At 52.3% G+C, this 17,916-nt stretch overlaps 1 protein-coding gene across 1 annotated transcript; it reads right to left on the bottom strand.

Moving 5' to 3' along the window:
* Positions 215 to 3,769, bottom strand: LOC110390358. The gene is made up of 2 exons (XM_021381625.1): positions 3,216 to 3,769; positions 215 to 3,096 (listed from the first exon to the last, which is right to left on the bottom strand). Exon 2 carries the CDS (start codon positions 2,548 to 2,550, stop codon positions 1,132 to 1,134), a length of 1,419 nt encoding a protein of 472 aa, XP_021237300.1. The 5' UTR covers positions 2,551 to 3,096; positions 3,216 to 3,769; the 3' UTR covers positions 215 to 1,131.

The following is a 17,916-nucleotide window of genomic DNA, read 5'->3' on the forward strand; positions in this document are numbered from 1 at the left end:
GCCAACCCAACCTCGTGCACCCTCTCTCCCCACATCACCATGAGCCAATCTGCCACCCTCACAGATGCATGGGGGAAGGCTAGGCTGGTACCCAGGACCTGGGTTCCAGCAGGACAGGTATCCCATCATGCCTTCCACCTCCGGCCCACAGGCACATCCCACCATGACTTCGCTGGCGCTTCACAGACACAGAGAAACCACTGCAGGATGGCTAGAAACAGGATTTAATGGGACTGTAGCTGCGAGCTGTCTGTTCCCCAGTCCTCCGCTACATCCTTCCACGCTTGGCCCTCCCAGAGCCAATTGGATGCTGATGACAAAAGCCGTGGGCACCCATGGCCTCTCTGCTTCCTTGATGTGCACTAGGGGAAGGAAGTAGCATGGGGCTGGGGCTCTTTGCACTTCCCACAGTGGTGACGCTGGCTTGACAGCCACTGTCCTCCTCTGGCAGCACTGAAGCTGTTTGTGCTGCCTGTGCTGCTGCCCTGTATTCAAGTTGGGAAGTCCAAGAGGAGGAGGCCAAGGGCAACGCAGGAACCTGCTGGGCCACCTCCTACCGGCAGTGTAGCCTCTCATGGGGACCAAGGAGAATGCCACGCACCCTGGTGGCATGCAGTGGTGGCAGAAAGCAGGAGCAGATCCCATGAGGCTGCTTTTTGGCACCTCTGCCTGGCTTGGAGCCCCAGATCTCTTTCCCGGCATGCCTGGGAGTCGTCTGCACGTGCTGGTGCAGCTTTTTCATGCTGGGCGGGTCTGGCTTCTCTGCATTTCCCTTTGATCCCGCTGTCTTATGGGCACCTGGAAGCACTTGGGGCTTGGACACAGGCAATGCAGAAGGCTTCTGGGCCTTGTCGTCCCACCAGCGTTGACCCTGGTTTGGTTGACAAAGTCTCTCATCCACGGGTGGCCGTGGGGGCTGCTCTGTGGCTCCCCTGCCTGGCTTGGAACCCTGACAATTTCTGCTGGAGGGTGTGGGTGCCACCAGCCTCCACGAGTGCTGCCTGTTCATGGAGGGCCTGCCTGTCTGCTCTGCACTTCTCCTGTCACTGAGGGCAGAGCTTGGACACTGGCTGCTTGCACTCCTGCAGTCACCTTCTTTAGCCAGGCTTGAAGGTGCTGCTGCTGGTGGTCTTACTGCCTTGTGGATTTGGGGATCTTCCGGTGGATGCATGGACAATCCAACTGGTGCTGGGCCTTCTGCTGCCACCAATGTATGGCCTTATCTGTTTGCCAGATGTTGTCATGCACAACTGTTCCTAGCTCTGGTGGCAGTGTCTGCCTGCTTTCTTTTCCCACGCTTCTTTGGGCACCAAAGGAACGCGGCGAGTTCTCCTCTCTCGCAGAAGACCTAACACCAACATCTCTTCGGACTGGAGCTGGTCTTGCTGCCACTACCGTAGCGTCTGTGTAGGTGTTGTGAAGGGCTGGTGGAAACACCGCCCACTCCGGAAGGGGCACGAGATTATCCGGCCTCTGGGGCAGCCGCCCGTCTGGGAGGAGGATGTTCTCGCGCACAATGCAGTCCTCTGCTGGTGGCCGGCTAGAGGAGTTGACTGCACCGTGCTTCTCTTCTCTTTTTCCCACCGTGGAAGCCCTGTTTTCGACTCTGAGTGGCCTGCATTCCCTCTGGACTTGCAAGCGTTGTTCGTCTTCAGGGAGCTGACTTGGTTTCCCTGTGCGTCTCTTGGATGGTGTTTGTCCTGGAAGCTCCTTGGTGATCTCGCGAAGGCCTGGTGGAAACACCGCCCACTCCGGAAGGGGCACGAGATTATCCGGCCTCTGGGGCAGCCGCCCGTCTGGGAGGAGGATGTTCTCACGCACAATGCAGTCCTCTGCTGGTGGCCGGCTAGAGGAGTTGACTGCACCGTGCTTCTCTTCTCTGTTTCCTGCCTTTGAACACCAGCTCTCGAGGGCCCCACGTGGCCGGTGTTCACTCAGCACTTGCCTGTCCTGATCCTGTTCACACTGCCTGCTTCGTTTTCCCGCGCTTCTTTGGACACCAAAGGAACGCGGCAAGTTCTCCTCTCTCGCAGAAGTACCAACACCAACATCTCTTCGGACTGGAGCTGGTCTTGCTGCCAGTACCGCAGCGTCTGTGTAGGTGTTGCGAAGGGCTGGTGGAAACACCGCCCACTCCGGAAGGTGCACGAGATTATCCGGCCTCTGGGGCAGCCGCCCGTCTGGGAGGAGGATGTTCTCACGCACAATGCAGTCCTCTGCTGGTGGCCGGCTGGACGAGCAGACCCCGGTGGAATCTGCTACTGCTCTGCTGGCTGCCTTGCCACCTTGACTCTTTGTCTGGGTGGGTTTCGTTGCTGTCAGACCTGGCAGGCAGAGACCCTGACTAGGGAAATAGCCTGGTCGCCCTCCAGCTCTGCATGCATCAGTGGTCTTGCCATACGCACCCAGCCCCTGCGCTTGCTTCTCCCACACGCTGGCCACAATGGCATCCCCCCTGTCCTGCGAAGAGGGGCCCAGACCTTGCAGCAGAAAGGGCTCCAACCAGCAGGGCTCGATTTTGCAATCCCTGTGGGATGCGACAGTCCGCATACGTCCCGGGGCAAAGACAGACACCGGCTCTCTCAAGGCTCCCCGGTGCACATTAATGGAGTTGTTGTTTCTTCTGGGAGAGCTCTGGACGTTTGCAAAGTAGCAGCAGGACGGGCCGCCCTGCTCCACCGGCTCCGCCAGGTCCCTCCGGGCCGCCTGCCATAAGTCAGGGCCCGGAGTAGCCACATGCTCAGGCCGCGCCGACGGCACCAGCTCCTGCAGCTCCTGGTCAGCTTTGCTGCAGCGGTTGCAGCTGGGGCAGCAGCACCGTGGCCCACATGCCTGTCTTTTGGCACCTGCAAAACAGGGAGGGGGCCTGAGCCACGGCAGGACGTGGGCACCAGGGACGCCCTCGGCCCATCAGGCCAACCTGCACTGTGCCAGGTCCTGGCCCAGGGCTGAGCTGCCCTCATGGGCCCAGCCCTGCCTGGGCATGCATCAGGGCAAGCCTGGGGCTTGGGGCTGACCCACAGGAGACTCACCCGACTCCGGTGCTCTTGCTCCTCGCTGCCACCATCTCCTCAATCGCAAGCGTCGTCTGCCAGCCTGCGGGCACACAAACGTGGCGCAGTGAGACTCCTGGGAAGCAACCCGCACAGTTGCTTCCGAATCCCCCGGCCCCAAGTCCCACAGCCCCATGTCACCGCCTCCTCAAACTCCCCTACCAGTAGGTGCCAGATGATGTTGAGCAGGGAGACCCCCAATGCCAAGAACATGAGGTCGTACAGAAGGGAAAGGGTGATAGGGACATCGAGAACGCTGTCGTCAGCCATCGCTCAAAGCTGGTCACGACCGCACTGGCAGAGGCAGCGTGCTGGTTGCTAGCTTCTATAGACTCAGCTGTGAGGTCACAGCCCCACAGCGCACATGGAAGCCAGCCAGCGCTTGCCCTCAGCGTGGTGGTGGGAGAAGTTACAAACCAACCTGAGGATCATGAGAAAATGCTTCAAAAAATTGCAGCTTACGCATCAGGTGAAAGAGTGCAACAGCCTGGGAACCAGCACCATCCTTGCGGTGTGCCGCTGCCATCTTCACTTCAGATACCTGAGGAAGACACAGGGTAAAGCAGGAAGGTGCTTTTAGTTTGCTTTTTCTTCTCACTATCCCAGTGCTTTATTAGCGGGGAATAAAGTAAACGAATTTTTTTTGAGGCCAAAACTGCTTTGCCTACGACTGTAACAGGTAAGCCATCTCCCTCTCCTTCTGGCAGGTTGATTATATCACACTACCCCAAATGAAGAATGGAAGCTACCACTGGTTGGCTGGGAACATATCCCGTGCTCCATGCCACCACCCAAAAGACTATTCTGGGCCTTAAAAAGCAAAAATTCTTTCTGGGGACATGGCACTCCAGAGAGAATTCAGTCAAGCAGGGCTCGCTTCTGAAATAACCTCATCGACACTTGTGGCTTTGAGTGGGTATATCACACTCTCTATCATGCACCAGCAGATCCCACTCGGGGATCATAGGATCACAGAATGACAGAATCATAGAACGGCCTGGGTTGAAAACAACCTCAAAGATCATCAAGTTTCAACTCCCCTTGCTATGTGCAGGGTCACCAATCCCTAGACCAGGCTGCCCAGAGCCACATCCAGCCTGGCCTTGAATGCCTCCAGGGATGGGGCATCCACAACCTCTCTGGACAACCTGTGCCAGTGCGTCACCACCCTCTGAGTGAAAAACTTCCTCCTAATATCTAACCTACATCTCCCCTGTCTCAGTTTAAAACCATTCCCCCTTGTCCTATCGCTATCCACCCTCACAGACAATCGTTCCCCGGCCTGTTTATATGCTCCCTTTGAGTACTGGAAGGCCACAGTGACGTCTCCCCAGAGCCTTCCTTCTCTTCTCCAAGCTGAACAAGCCCAGTTCCCTCAACCTTTCTTCACAGGAGAGCAGCTCCAGCCCTCTGATCATCTTGGTGGCCCTCCTCTGCACTCGTTCCAAGAGCTCCGCGTCTTTCTTGTGCTGGGGCCCCAGGCCTGGACGCAGTACCGCAGATGGGGCCTCACAAGAGCTGAGCAGAGGGGGACAATCCCCTCCCTCTCCTTGCTGGCCACTCCTCTTTTAATGCAGCCCAGAACATAGTTGGCCTTCTGGGCTGCAAGCGCTCACTGCTGGCTCGCATCCAGCTTCTCGTCCATCAAGACTCCCCAGTCCTTCTCCGCAGCGCTGCTCTCAAGGAGATCTTCCCCCAGGTTCTATAAATACCTAGGGTTGCCCCAGCCCAAGTGCAGCACCTTGCGTTTGGCCTTGTTGAACCTCATTATGTTCACATGGGCCTACTTCTCCACCCTGAATGGGTCCCTCTGGATGGCTTCCCTTCCCTCCAATGTATCGACCGCATTAGATCTGCCAGTCAACTGCATTAGGGGATCTGCCAGTCAAGCCTCCTACGTACTGTAGAAGAGGATCAAGTCCCTGCAGAGCACATGAAAAACATGCTGGGCAAGGCAGTCAGGGTTATTCCTGCCTGGGTGCACGTGGTGGGTAATGCACAAGGATGGGGCGGTCCAGTGTGTACTTCAAGAGGATTTGATGTCAGGTGAGAACAGCCAATAATTTGAACTGTATGATATTAGTTGCTGTATAATCCTGCATATTATTATTCCTATGCTTCCCATACACCTTACTAACGGTATTACAGTAAGAAGTACCCAGGTTAAAGAATGAATGAATTCTGATAGAACCAGAAGTGGCTTCAGCATGCAACACTCCAACACCACGCATCATCCTACTAATCAGAACTATTATCCTTTTTTCCCCTTCCTTTTTCTGTCTTAGTTTTTATCTCAACCCACAAGTTCTACTTTGTTGTTTTTTTTCTGATTCTCCCCAGGCAATGCTCCAGGCTTGGGGCTGAGCGGCTGGAAGGCTGTGTGGAGGAAAAGGAACTGCGGATGTTGCTTGGCTGAACACGAGCACTTTGGCCGCAACAACCCCAGGCAACGCTACAGGCTTGGGGCAGAGTGGCTGGAAAGTTGTGTGGAGGAAAAGGAAACTGTGCATGTTGCTCAGCTGAACACGAGCCACCAGTGTGCCCAGGTGGCCACAAAGGCCCACAGCATCCTGGCTTGTGTCAGAAACAGTGCAGTGAGACAGAGCAGGGAGGTGATCATCTCTCTGTACTCAGCTGTGCTGAGGCCGCACCTCAAGTACTGCATTCAGTTTTGGGCCCCTCGGTACGAGAAAGACGCTGGGGCCCTGGAGCGTGTCCAGAGAAGGGAAACAAAGCTGCAAAGGATCTGGAGCACATCTCTTATGGGGGGCAGCCAGAGGAACTAGGATTGTTGAGTCCAGAGAGGAGGAGGCTCAGGGGAGACTTTATCGCTCTCTATAACTGCCTGAAGGGAGGTTGTAGTGAGCTGGGGGCCAGCCTCTTCTCTCTTGTAACTAGTGACAGGACGAGGGGGAATGGCCTCAAGTTGCACCAGGGGATATTCAGGCTGGACATTAGGAAACACTACTTTTCTGAAAGAGTGGTCAGGCGCTGGAACAGGCTGCCCAGGGAAGTGGTGGAGTCACCGTCCCTGGAGGTGTTCTAGAAACATTTAGATGTAGTGTTGAGGGACACAGTTTAGTGAGAACTATTGGTGATAGGCAGACGGTTGGACTGGATGATCTTGGAGGTCTTTTCCAACCTTGGTGATTCTATAATTCTGTGAAATATCTGCAGGCCCCGTAACCCTTCAGTCTGTGCCCAAGACTTCGGCATCCTGCTGCTAGTTGCTCGGACCTGGGACACTGCCTGATGCTGGCAGTTTTTTCCCTGCTGTTTCCTTTGGTGCTTCCCATACAGAAGGCAAGGTACCAAGGTGGCTTCCTCTGGGTCTCCACTAGGGACTGGGGGCACAGCCGGTTGCCCGTGAAACATGTTCTGTGTACAGCCAAACAACGTAAACCAGACTTGCTGTCTCTGCTGTCAAGGTGCTGCTCTGCTGAGCTCTGGGGCACCCAGTCCAAAAAAACTGATTCCAGCTCCTGGTCAGAAAGGGACATTGTCTATAGCTGTTGCAAGTGAAGCACTGACTCTCCTGTGCATCCATCTTGTCTCCTCACATTCTCACAGAAGCAGTCCCCACCAAAACAGTGACAGGGAACTTGCTAGCCATGGCAGATGGCACCTCTTCCCATGCTAATGAGCCAGCAGAATTTAATTCCTGACTCCCATTAACGCTCAGTAGATTGTCACTTGGCCACTCATCTGATTCTGTCACGTCTCTGCCACTAGTTCACCATGTTAATTCAAGGCTGCCTCTGGGATGGCTGTCAGCCTCCCTGCACCCACCCAGCAGTCCCCAAACTTCTCATTAAATGGGTGTTAAGGGGAGGTAGGCATGGAGCAGTGCTACTGGCACTGCTGGGATTTATGGATGGGGCTGGTTTTAAATCACAGACCAAGTTTAGGCTTTTTCTGCAGTGTCCCCAGTTTGCTCCAAATCCCACAGCCCCCCCACTGGTACAGAGATGCAGGAAGAAGCAGACAGACCTGCGGAGCCTGCCTGGGGCTAGAAGTAGGTTACTTTCTGCCATGCATAGAAATGATATGATGCATATTCATCAGTTACGGTTGTGAGGAGATTACAACCGTCACATAAATTGCAGGTTTAAGGATCATCAGCCTCACTCTGTGACTTTCTCAGGGCCTCCTGCCCTGAAAAATGCATGAAAATTGGAGTCTTCTCATTAAAAATAAAGGCTAGCACTTTAAGTGATGTCTTACAGAAATACTCCTCTCTTTACTGTACATTTTTGCACTGCTCAGGCAAGCAATTCAGTAATCATAAACCTCATCTTATTATTTAACTTTATCGTCTGTAATCTCCCTCACTACATTTTCATTCCTCAAATTATTTTATCAAACTCTTCACACCCAGCAAAGGTCTCCTCTGAAACCCTGTATCAGTCATAGCTGGGAAGGAAAAAAGGATCCTTTCAGCTGAGAAGCAGCTGCGCAGCAGCTAAGAGCAACTGGAAGCATTTTGATATTCTTATATTTTGGTGTATCTGAGACCACAGCGGAACGCAAGCTCTTTTCAGCCCAGACTTTCATTAATTTTTCATCCAAAAGAGAAGTTAATATCTAAGTGTAAAGCTCCTTTCCTCCCCAGATGTCTCACTAGAACCATATGGTACTCTCAAGACCGTATATCTATCTCCCAAGCAAGAGCTACAAGTGCCTTGGCATGATGCTACAATTCCCTTTCATTGCTCCTGCAGCAACCTCTTTATCATTGTCTGTATTTTCACATCTCGTTAAGAACAGAGGAAGCTGTGGAAGTGCTGCTGTTAGGAGCTGTTTGAGAAACTCTTCCATGATCTGTGCATCCTCACCAGCGCCAAGGAGAGGGGATAATAACTTCCCGTGATCTGCTTGCCACAGTCCTCCTAATGTAGCCCAGGATGTGGTTTGCCCTTTTAGTGAGGAGAGTGCTCTCTTGGCTCATGTTCCTCCTGGTGACCGTGATAACACCTGGACCCTTCCCAACAGCACAGCTCCTCAGCCCCTCGCTGGGGAGTATCGCATCCTGGTGCTGTGCTTCGCATTACCCCATGCAACCACACCCCTAAAAGCACAGAGCCTTCCTTTCCTGGGCCATCCTTTGGCTGTTGGATGGTTAATCCTCATTACCACCTGGGTTTGAGAGCATGTGAGATGTCCATGGCTCCACACATTCTGTACCCCCTTTACCCAAGATGAACTGCCTTCAGCAGGGCATAGTGGAAGGCTGTGATGATCCCAGCTGTGAGCTTCTGGGAAGGCTGGAGCTTTGCATCCCAGCAGCAGCCTCAGCTAGTTTTATACAAAGACATTAACTAAATTCAGGATGTCTTGGTTTTGAAAGCACTGCATAATTGCAAGCTGTTATTGTCTGAAACTGCATTTGCAAGATGCAATCTCAACAGCCAAGCAGTTTGGGGGAAATGTGAAACACTTACTTGGTGTGGGGGAGGCTCCTGCAGGAAGCCTCACAATAACCCTGCCAAGCTTTCACTGGTCTTCTCAGCTGCCCATGCACAGCAAATTTCAATTGGAAAGCTCTGGAAGGGCTCTGGGCAAAATCCAACACCAGAATACAGGTTTCTGTGTCCCAATTCTCTGTATAGCCATGACAGCTTCTTCACACAACAGCATCAGGCAACAATGCTGGCTTGTGAAGAGGCAGTTCTCTGAGCTTCCCACCATGAATAGCAAAATCCAGAATGCTCTGGCAAAGCCTGCATGTATTTGTGTCTACACTGCTCACAGCACTGATGACACTTTGCAACACACTGCCCCCCTATGCAAGAGCTTGTGTTCCCTTCCAGACTCCTCTTCCTCATCTGCCTGGAAAAGCAGAGGTCAGGGAAATGCTGGGTGTACTCAGGCATTGGCAAAGCTGCAGGCAGAGCATTATTTCAGGCAGGCAATCCGCTGAGGACCTGGATCACCCACGGTAGGAGAATGGCAGGATTTTGTTTTGAGCTTTGTAATTATATTTCAGCCAGTATACTAGGTGACTTTGTATAGGATCCTGTAACTGCACAAGGCCTGATCAATGGCTTGGTGCTGCTCAGTAAAGTACTGAGTGATCAGTTTGGCCTTTTTTCCTGCAGAAGATCACTTAGCCTACAGGTGTCTGCATGCACTCTTCATCATTGTCTTTTTGTATAGAGAAGTTCATTCATCTCTCACTCACACCTTGACTCACCCAAACCCACTTACACCCAAACTTCATAGGATCACGGAATCACTGGAGAAGACCTCTGTGATCACCTAGGCCAACCATCCACCTACCACCAATATTGCCCTCTAAACTATGTCCCTTGGTGCCACATCTCCACATTTCTTGAACATTCCCAGGGAGAGTGAGTCCACCACCTCCCTGGGCAGCCTGTTCCAATGCCTTACCAGTCTTTTGGAGATGAAGGACTTACTTGAGTCACCAAAGCTTAGACTGTGCCTCCTTGTTATCATTTCGCTTTGGGAGCCCAGAACATCTTGCCAAAATACACTGTGCATGTTGCAGCTGTACTCAGGCTCAACAGAAGACAAGTTCAAGGATGAGAGATCCACAAAAGACGCCCAAATGCTGACCAACAGCACCATCCTCTGCCCTTGCCCACTAACACAGGAGCGGGCTGCAGGGCTGGCAGCCATGGATGTCTAAGCATAGCCCAGCAGCATCAGTGTTAACAGGGCTCTGCCCCTCTCCTACTGTTAGTGCACGTTTGCCTGCTGAGTTGTGCTTCCAGAACGCTCCTTGCAATTACATGCCCTGCCACCATGCAGGCGAGTTATTAATATTTATTAGGCTCAATTATTCATGGCCTCTTTAGGATCCTGTTGTTTAAGTCCAGCTTGAGATCTCCAGGCAAGCAATCACAAATGTTGCTTTCCAGAGGAATTACAGTAAATCAATCCTTTGGTGATGTTCCAGGCAGCCATAAAACTCACAGCCAGAGCTGCACAGAAAGGAGCCTCATTCCCAACCCATGATGGCCCAGAAATGCTGCAAGAGATGCTTAGGCGCAGGACACCCCATCCTCTCTCTGTACTGGGGCTGTCTCTCCCAGTGCCATTGTGACTGGCTCTGACCAATAGTCAATGGCAGCTTTCTCCTTGTCTCTGTTACCTTTTTCTTTCCCTATGGCCTGGATATGGGTGACATGGGGCTGTGGGAATCAGGGCTGACAGAGTGAGGTCTGTCCCCCCAGGTCTCTCCCCAGGAGAGTCACTGTGCCACATTTCTGTACCCATGGGATGGAGTGTGACGGTGTGTTTCTTCCTCCCACCCCAACTTGGCAGAACTGATGGCAGAAACCCGATTCAACAGCTGAATTGAGCACGTGCCAAAAAATGCCTGTGAGTCAATCACTGAACTCCATAAGCAGAGCAGCTCAAGAGCACCTTGAGCTCTCCCACACGGCAGCGTTTCCCCTCGAGCAGGAACACCTCCTGAGGTTACGCCTGGACAGAGATCCCTGACACCTGACATCAAGAGATGCCTTGTCATGCAGCTCCTCGGTGAGTGACTAATCACAGAATCACAGAATTGTAGGGGTTGGAAGGGACCTCTAGAGATAACGGAGTCCAACCCCCCTGCAAAGCAGGCCCCCGACAGCAGGCTGCACAGGTTGGCGTCCACGCGGCTCTTGAACAGCTCCAGAAAAGGAGACTGCACAACCTCCCCGGGCAGCCTGTTCCAGTGCTCTGTCACCCTCACCAGGAAGAAGCTCTTATGCACATTTGTGCGGAACTTCCTACGCATCAGTTTGTGGCCATTTCCCCTTGTCCTATCGCCATGCACCACTGAAAAGAGTCTGGCCTCATCCCTTTGCCTCCTGCACCTTAGATATTTATAGACATTGATCAGATCCCCTCTGAGTCTTCTTTTCTCAAGGCTGAACAGACCCAGTTCGCTCAGCCTTTCCTCACAGGGGAGATGCTCCAGGCCCTTTCTCATCTTTGTGGCCCTCTGCTGGACTCTCTCCAGGAGACTCCTGTCTTTTTTGTACTGGGGAGCCCAGAACTGGATACAGAGGCCTCACCAGGGCAGAGGAGATGGGGAGGATCACCTCCTTTGACCTGCTGGCCACGCTCTTTTTAACGCACCCCAGGATCCACTGGCCTTCTTGGCCACCAGGGCAAATGGCTTGGTAAACTCTGTGAGCTTTGCCAAGATTGTATCTTTGATTGACTGTGCATATGTAATCCCTTAGACATAAGCCACTGACCAAGTGTGGGACTAGGAGTGGATCCAGCTGCACCTGGACTCCTCACCCGCCCTAAGAGAAAAATTGCAAGGCCTGAAGTAAGAGCAAGTGTGTCAAACTGCCAAAGCCAATTTCTGACTCCTGGGCGAGAAATGTATGTCAACCACTTGCTTTGCAATTATAAATTGTTCTGAAAAATGTTTCAGGTTTTGAAGTTTTAAGCAGATGACCTTGGCACCAAGTCCTTTGGTTCAAATATCAACCCCAGTACAAACAGAGATGCTACAACACACGTATTTTGTACAGACCCTATACTCTATTAATTTAAAGACTTACATTCTTTGAATTTAAAAAAATAATAATTTAAAAATTATCCAATTTCAAGCAGCACAGGGTGGAATTTCTGAAGTTATAGTGGGTTTGTAAGAACAACAGATTATTTATCTTATGCACAATTGCTTATGCCACACATGCTAAACTTTTACAGACAGCTTTCCTATGAACAGCCTAACCAGAGGAACTTCTTCTAAAAGAGTGAGGAGACCAGCAACACAGCAGGTTTAACCACATTTATGGAAACAGAACGATGATATTCTGAATGGGAAAAGGGACTTCTATTTTTGTCTGAGCAGTCAAGCAAGTTGAGAAAATACATGAGGAACAACCAGTGCAAACCAAAGGATCATTGATTTACTAGAAACAATCCCAAATGGGATCGCTTCCCCAGAAGGAGCTGCGGAAAAATGCAATGCTATGCCCATCTAACAGGAGTAACAGACAGTACGTAGTTAACTGAAGGACGCTCCAAGTTTGCACCTTGCAGATGCCCATACATACAGACCTTCAGTAATACTGAGTGCACTGCCCATTACTGAGGGTACCCCGGCAGCCCCAGTGAAGACTGAGGCTACAAGCAGACCATCCTGCTGAAGCATCACCTCTGCATGTGAATGAAGGGAAAACTTGTCTATGTGGCAAACTGGTTATATCAGACTATTTAAACACTCTGTAGAATATCGATACAGCATCACAGGAGTAAGTAGTCATTGGCTTGCTTAAGGTGACTCAGTGTCAGAAAGCAGAAGGGCAAAATACTGTGAGGGCTATTATTTGGTTCCCAAATCCCAATGTTATCCAAAGTGATAAAGAGAATAAAGAGTAAAGAGAATATATGGCAATATTACAGTCAAGCCAGACTGTGATGGTCAAATTACCATCCACTGATGCTGTGCTTATGATTTTAACTAAACTTTGTAGCCCATCTATCTGAATAGCCGTGGTGCTAAGCATAAAATTTAACAGCTAATGAATTTACGTTTCTTTTTAATGGGGTAACCTGTTTGGAATTCTCTCCAAGCTGATTCTCTGTTTTCTTTTATAGCACCTCCACAGGATGGCAAACGGAATGCTGCGCTCATGCTGCTATCCTGCTCTGTAACAATGCTGCTACTTTTAACTTGTGGTCAGAAAACCTTAGAACTGGCAGGGACTCATGCCTGTGTTCAGTGTATAGGGAGTATGAGAGTAAACACTTGTAAGAAAAAAAGCTTCTCAGCCGTAGTCATATGCAGAAATGAAGTATTCTGAAGTCCATAAATACAAATCAATGCTCCAGGAACAGTACCAACTGAATGCAACCCCTTTGAAAGGGAATGCCAATCCTGGTGCTATTTAGTCAGTTCTACTTATAACCCCATCCAACTCCACCCACACAAAAGATACAATGTAGGACACAATTAATAGAAATACCTTATGCTAAAACTGTTGGCCTGCTGTGGATGGCAATATCTCACATGCCTTGGAACTGTAAGCACTTAAATCATCTGTGTACCCTTTAGGACACAGAGGCAAGAGGTGGCCATACCACCGCTTTGTGAAAGGTACAGTGAATTGACTATAGTCCTGGGGTAGAGAGTGTTGGTTTGCTTGCCCCCAGAAGTGCCTCCTTTTTGGCCTGGCCGTCACACCCAAAGCCTTGCTCAGGCAATGAGCACAGTACTAATGACACTCAAGTCTTTGCTAAGACAGATAGCGACCACAATACTGGCTGAAAGAACTGGTGGCAGAAACCCGATTCAACAGCTGAATTGAGCACGTGCCAAAAAATGCCCGTGAGTCAATCACTGAACTCCATAAGCAGAGCAGCTCGAGAGCGCCTCGAGCTCTCCCACACGGCAGCGTCTCCCCTCGAGCAGGAACACCTCTTGAGGTTACGCCCGCGCAGAGATCCCTGACACCTGACGTCAAGAGATGCCTTGTCATGCAGATCCTCAGGGAGTGACTAATGGCTTGGTAAACTCTGTGAGCTTTGCTAAAACTGTATCCTTGATTGACTGTGAACATATAATCCCTCAAACATAAATTGTTGACCAAGTGTGGGACTAAGAATGAATCCAGCCACACCTGGACTCCTCACCTCTTGGTCTGAGGAGTGTAGACAGCAAAGGGGTCTGCTCTGAACCTCCTGACTCAACAGGAGGGTCTCTTGGGTGAGTCTGTTTTACCCTATCCCCTATGCAGTAAATAACCAAGCTTTGTTAAATTGCTATGTTGTATTAAAAAATGTATTGCTGCTTCAGTAAAGTGTATCGCTTCCATCCACAACATCCCTGCAGCATGCATCCTCCTCACCAGCCTCCACTGAGAGGCCGTGCAGGAGCAGGAGGAAGATCCTATGAGCAACACAGTCTGCCTGGCAGGGTATGGCCCACAGGCAGGCATAGCAGCACGAGTGGACAGCCCCGGCCCCATGCCACCTCCTTCCCCTAGAGAACATCAAGGAAACAGAGGAGGGACAAGTGTGGAAATACGTAACAGAGGACTGCTTACAGCACTATGTGGCATGGGAGGTGAGAATTGGCCTTCCTGCCCTGCTGAAGCCCTGATCTGCACTGTAGCAGTGGTCAGCCTGCACACCACCCACAGCAGACGTGAGCTGCCAACACAAAGCCATCTGGCCTGCTCTGAGACACTCAGCAAGGCTGATAAGCCAGGGCCTGGCACCAGGCTCACTGCAGAAATGATGGCTGGGGCATGGGTGGACAGAAATGACATTGCTCTGGTGCCACCAGGCTCAGATGTGGCTCAGATGGGTGTCAGAGCCCAGCCAAGGTCTGTGGGTGCAGGAATGTGGGAGAACCCAGATACCACCATCCCACAGGACAGGATGTCAAAAAGGCCACACATCACCCTCAGAAACTGGGTTTCTTTGTATGTCATCCCTCCTCTGACCTGTCTTCCCCTCTCCCTGTATGTCCTTGCAGCAGCTGATGCCTCCTGCCTGTGACACAGCTCTCTTTTTTGACTAAAACCTGCAAAGCCTTTTTGTGCTCTGGGCATCAGCACAGCTCAGAATATGAAATTTTTATTACTTAAATGGGTTTGCAGGGGAACCGGGGGAGGGGGGAACGCCCTCACTTCTCTACATCCCTCCATACTGGGGCTGCTCCATCACTTGCACTGCACCAGGCACTGGGAAGCAGCTGGCCAGGGGACGAGGGAGGGCTCGTGCCACACCAGTGCTGGGAAGGAAGGATGGGTAGGAGGTGCTGGACAGGTCCAGCTCACAGCAGGTCCCTGGGCCAGCTCCCACCCCCCCACTCAGAGTCCTCATCTCACAGTCCGCACCAGCCTGTGCTGAAGAAACCCAGACGATGCCACCGCCAGCAGTGCCTCAGACAGACTCCAGCAGGCAGGGACATTGTCTTTTTCCCTAAAAAAGCCTCTTTAGCCCAGCAAGAGCTGTTTTATTTAATCAGCACTTTCTGCCCTGCGGGACTCCTCACGGTGTAATGAAAGAGGCGCAGAAAGCCCTTTTACTCTGCTTTCCCATCAACCCCGTTTGGCCTCAGCTCCTTTTTTTTGTTGCTGTTTCAGTCTCCCCCTCTGCATTTCCAGTCTGCCTGGTAAATGTTTGAAACTGATGCTAATGCGGTTGTTATGGCTACACCAGGCTGGGGCCCTCGCCTGAAACCCCAAACATACTATTTGCTGATTAAAAGGTGAGTGCACCACTGATGCAGGGGCTGTTGCTCTGCGGGGTTTTCCCCGTGCCCTCCCCCTTCCTCTTTCCTCCTCCCCCCTGCGGTCCACCTCCTGCAAGATGCATCCCAGGGAGCACAAACAGACCCTCAGATGGGGAAAGGAATGGGGTTTCCAGGCTTGGGGAGGACAAGCTTTTGCACAAAGCTTCCCTGAAGGATCTTGCAGCAGGGGAATGGTGTGGGATGGGAATGGCTCTGCCCACCTGGGGTGCAGTGGGAACACCAAAGGTGCTGGTCTGGTTTGCAAGCACCATGGATGTGTCTAAATCACAGCACCCAAGAATGTTTTGCAGCTCCTGGCTTGGACACAAGCTATGCCAAATCCTGACTGCACCGTTCAACCCATCCATACCCCGGTGAGAAGCAATGGTTGGATCCAGCACTGCTAGCTCTCCGCTCCGCAGGGACATACGGCAATGGAACCGGCTGGGCTCTGCAGCTGCTCCCTACCCCAGGGGCTGCCTCCTCACATCTATCCCCCAAAACATGCCTAGCAGTGCCCTCAGCAGCAGGGCAGAGGCATAGGAAGCTGCTCCCTCCCCAGCTGCCTCTCTTCACTCTTTGCTGCTTGCACATCTGGATTGTTCATAAAGCAGCTCAGGAAGGCAGCAATCATCCCTGTGACAGCTTTGTTTAATGAAGTCGGCCTTCATTAGGCATTTCCGTTCCACTTGAAAAGCTCCTCTGTGAGGATGCTCAAATGCCCTGCGGCTGAGTTGGTGGGCACAGGGACAGGTGATGCTGAAGGGATAGGTGATGCTGCAGGGACACCATCCCAGTGGAGACCAATGCTGCCCCTGCAAGGGTTCCACTATTTGGGTACCCTCATGTCCCCACTTCGGGCACCAATCCCAGAGAACCTCGGGCACAGGGTCTGGCCCTGACCCCGTTCTGGGTCTCACAGGCACTGGGGAGAGGGCAGGCTGGAGAGCAGAATGCTTACAGGGAGCCAGCTGGAATGGCCCTACAGAGAGGGTAATTTAGCTAATGCCTGCCAGAGTGCTCCTCGAGGAGAGAGCTTTGAAGTGCTCCACAGTTATCTGTCCAGGGGGAGCACTGTCATCCCATCAGTGCCAGGCCTGGCGAGCCACCAGCTGCAGCAGGTCAGGAGAGACCCAGGGCTCCATGCTCAGACATGGGGAACACCTTCCTGCAGCCAGGAGCCCCCGTCCATCACAGGATACTTTGTGGGCTTCCTTCTCCCCCTGTCACAGCACCCCATTTCTCTCACCCCAGAACCTTCCTCCAGCTTCCTTGGGGGCCATTTCAGTGTCCACCCATATCATCAGATCACGTCTTTTCTTTGCACCCCCTCCCCAGGTCCTGGCACTGATTGCCACTGGCTTTGCCCCTTATCATGGCAGAGAAGGTGGCTGAGAGCAAACAAATAGTGAGCTGCGGCTGTGAGGCATGCAGCCACCACCCAAGGGCTTCTCAGCCTCATTCAGGTTCTGCTCACAGGCGCTCTGCCTCCCTCCCCAGCTCAGTCCTGCTCCTGCACGCAGTGATGGGCAATGCATCGCCCTTCCCCGCTGCAGCCTCACACAGCAGCCCAAGAGGCAGATGGTTTTTATCCCATTTCATGCTGATTTTGGCATCAGCCTCGCCTCCCGCACCAGCACGGATGCAAACCCTCCGCACAGCGCCTCAACACTATTATCTCCATCAGCCAAACTTGCAATCTCCTGAAAAAAGATCTCTCGCTATTTTGACAAGTTCTCTTTCCCACCACCTCCTGTCGACTGGCAGCGACGCCAGCTCGCACAGCCGCTTGCTTCGCAGCGGGCTCATCCCCCAAAGCTTATCTCCCCCTCTTCACCCTGTGCTCCCACTTCCCACAGGGTGCTGCTGGCTTCAGGACCGGGTGCCGGCAGGAGAGGTGTCTGCACAGAGCGATGTTCTTGGGCTGTGGGCTCCAGAACAGCCACAGATGGTGAGCCCACACGCCGCGTCGCTGCAGGAGACAGTGACCTACACGCGGGCGTCATGAGAGATTTGGGGAGGGAGGAGAGGAGCTGATGAAAAAGCACATTCCCGCTGCAGCTCAGCTCTCACCTCCACCCCTGCAGCCCTCCCCCAGCAGCTGCCTCCAGTGCCAAGGCTCTCCCAGCCTGTTGCCATCACGCCCGCTCTGATACACTGTTTTTTGGAGAGGGGTGTTGGGGCAGAGGGCGCTGGGGCTGCAAGGGCATCCCGCATCCCACATCCTGCATTTTCCTGCATCCTGTATCCTGCACCCCATATCTTGCATCCTGCATCCTGCATAATCCTGCATCCCACATCCTGCATCCTACATTCTGCATCCCAAATCCCGCAATCCTACATCCCGCATCCTGCATAACCCTGCGTCCCACATCCTGCAACACCCTGCAGTATCTTGCATCCTGCATCCTGTATCCCGTCTTGCTTCTAGCATTCTGCATCCCACATCCTGCATCCCATATCATGAATACTTAATCCCACATCCCGCATTCCAAATTTCACATCCCACTTCTCAAATCCCACACCCTGCATCCCACATCCTGCAGCATCCTGCATCCCACATCCCACGTCCTGCACCCTGCCTCCTACATCCTGCATCGCGCCTCCCATAGCCCACATCCTACATCATGCATTCCACAT

This window comes from Numida meleagris, chromosome Z, assembly GCF_002078875.1.
Source record: "Numida meleagris isolate 19003 breed g44 Domestic line chromosome Z, NumMel1.0, whole genome shotgun sequence".
NCBI classification, from domain to species: domain Eukaryota; kingdom Metazoa; phylum Chordata; class Aves; order Galliformes; family Numididae; genus Numida; species Numida meleagris.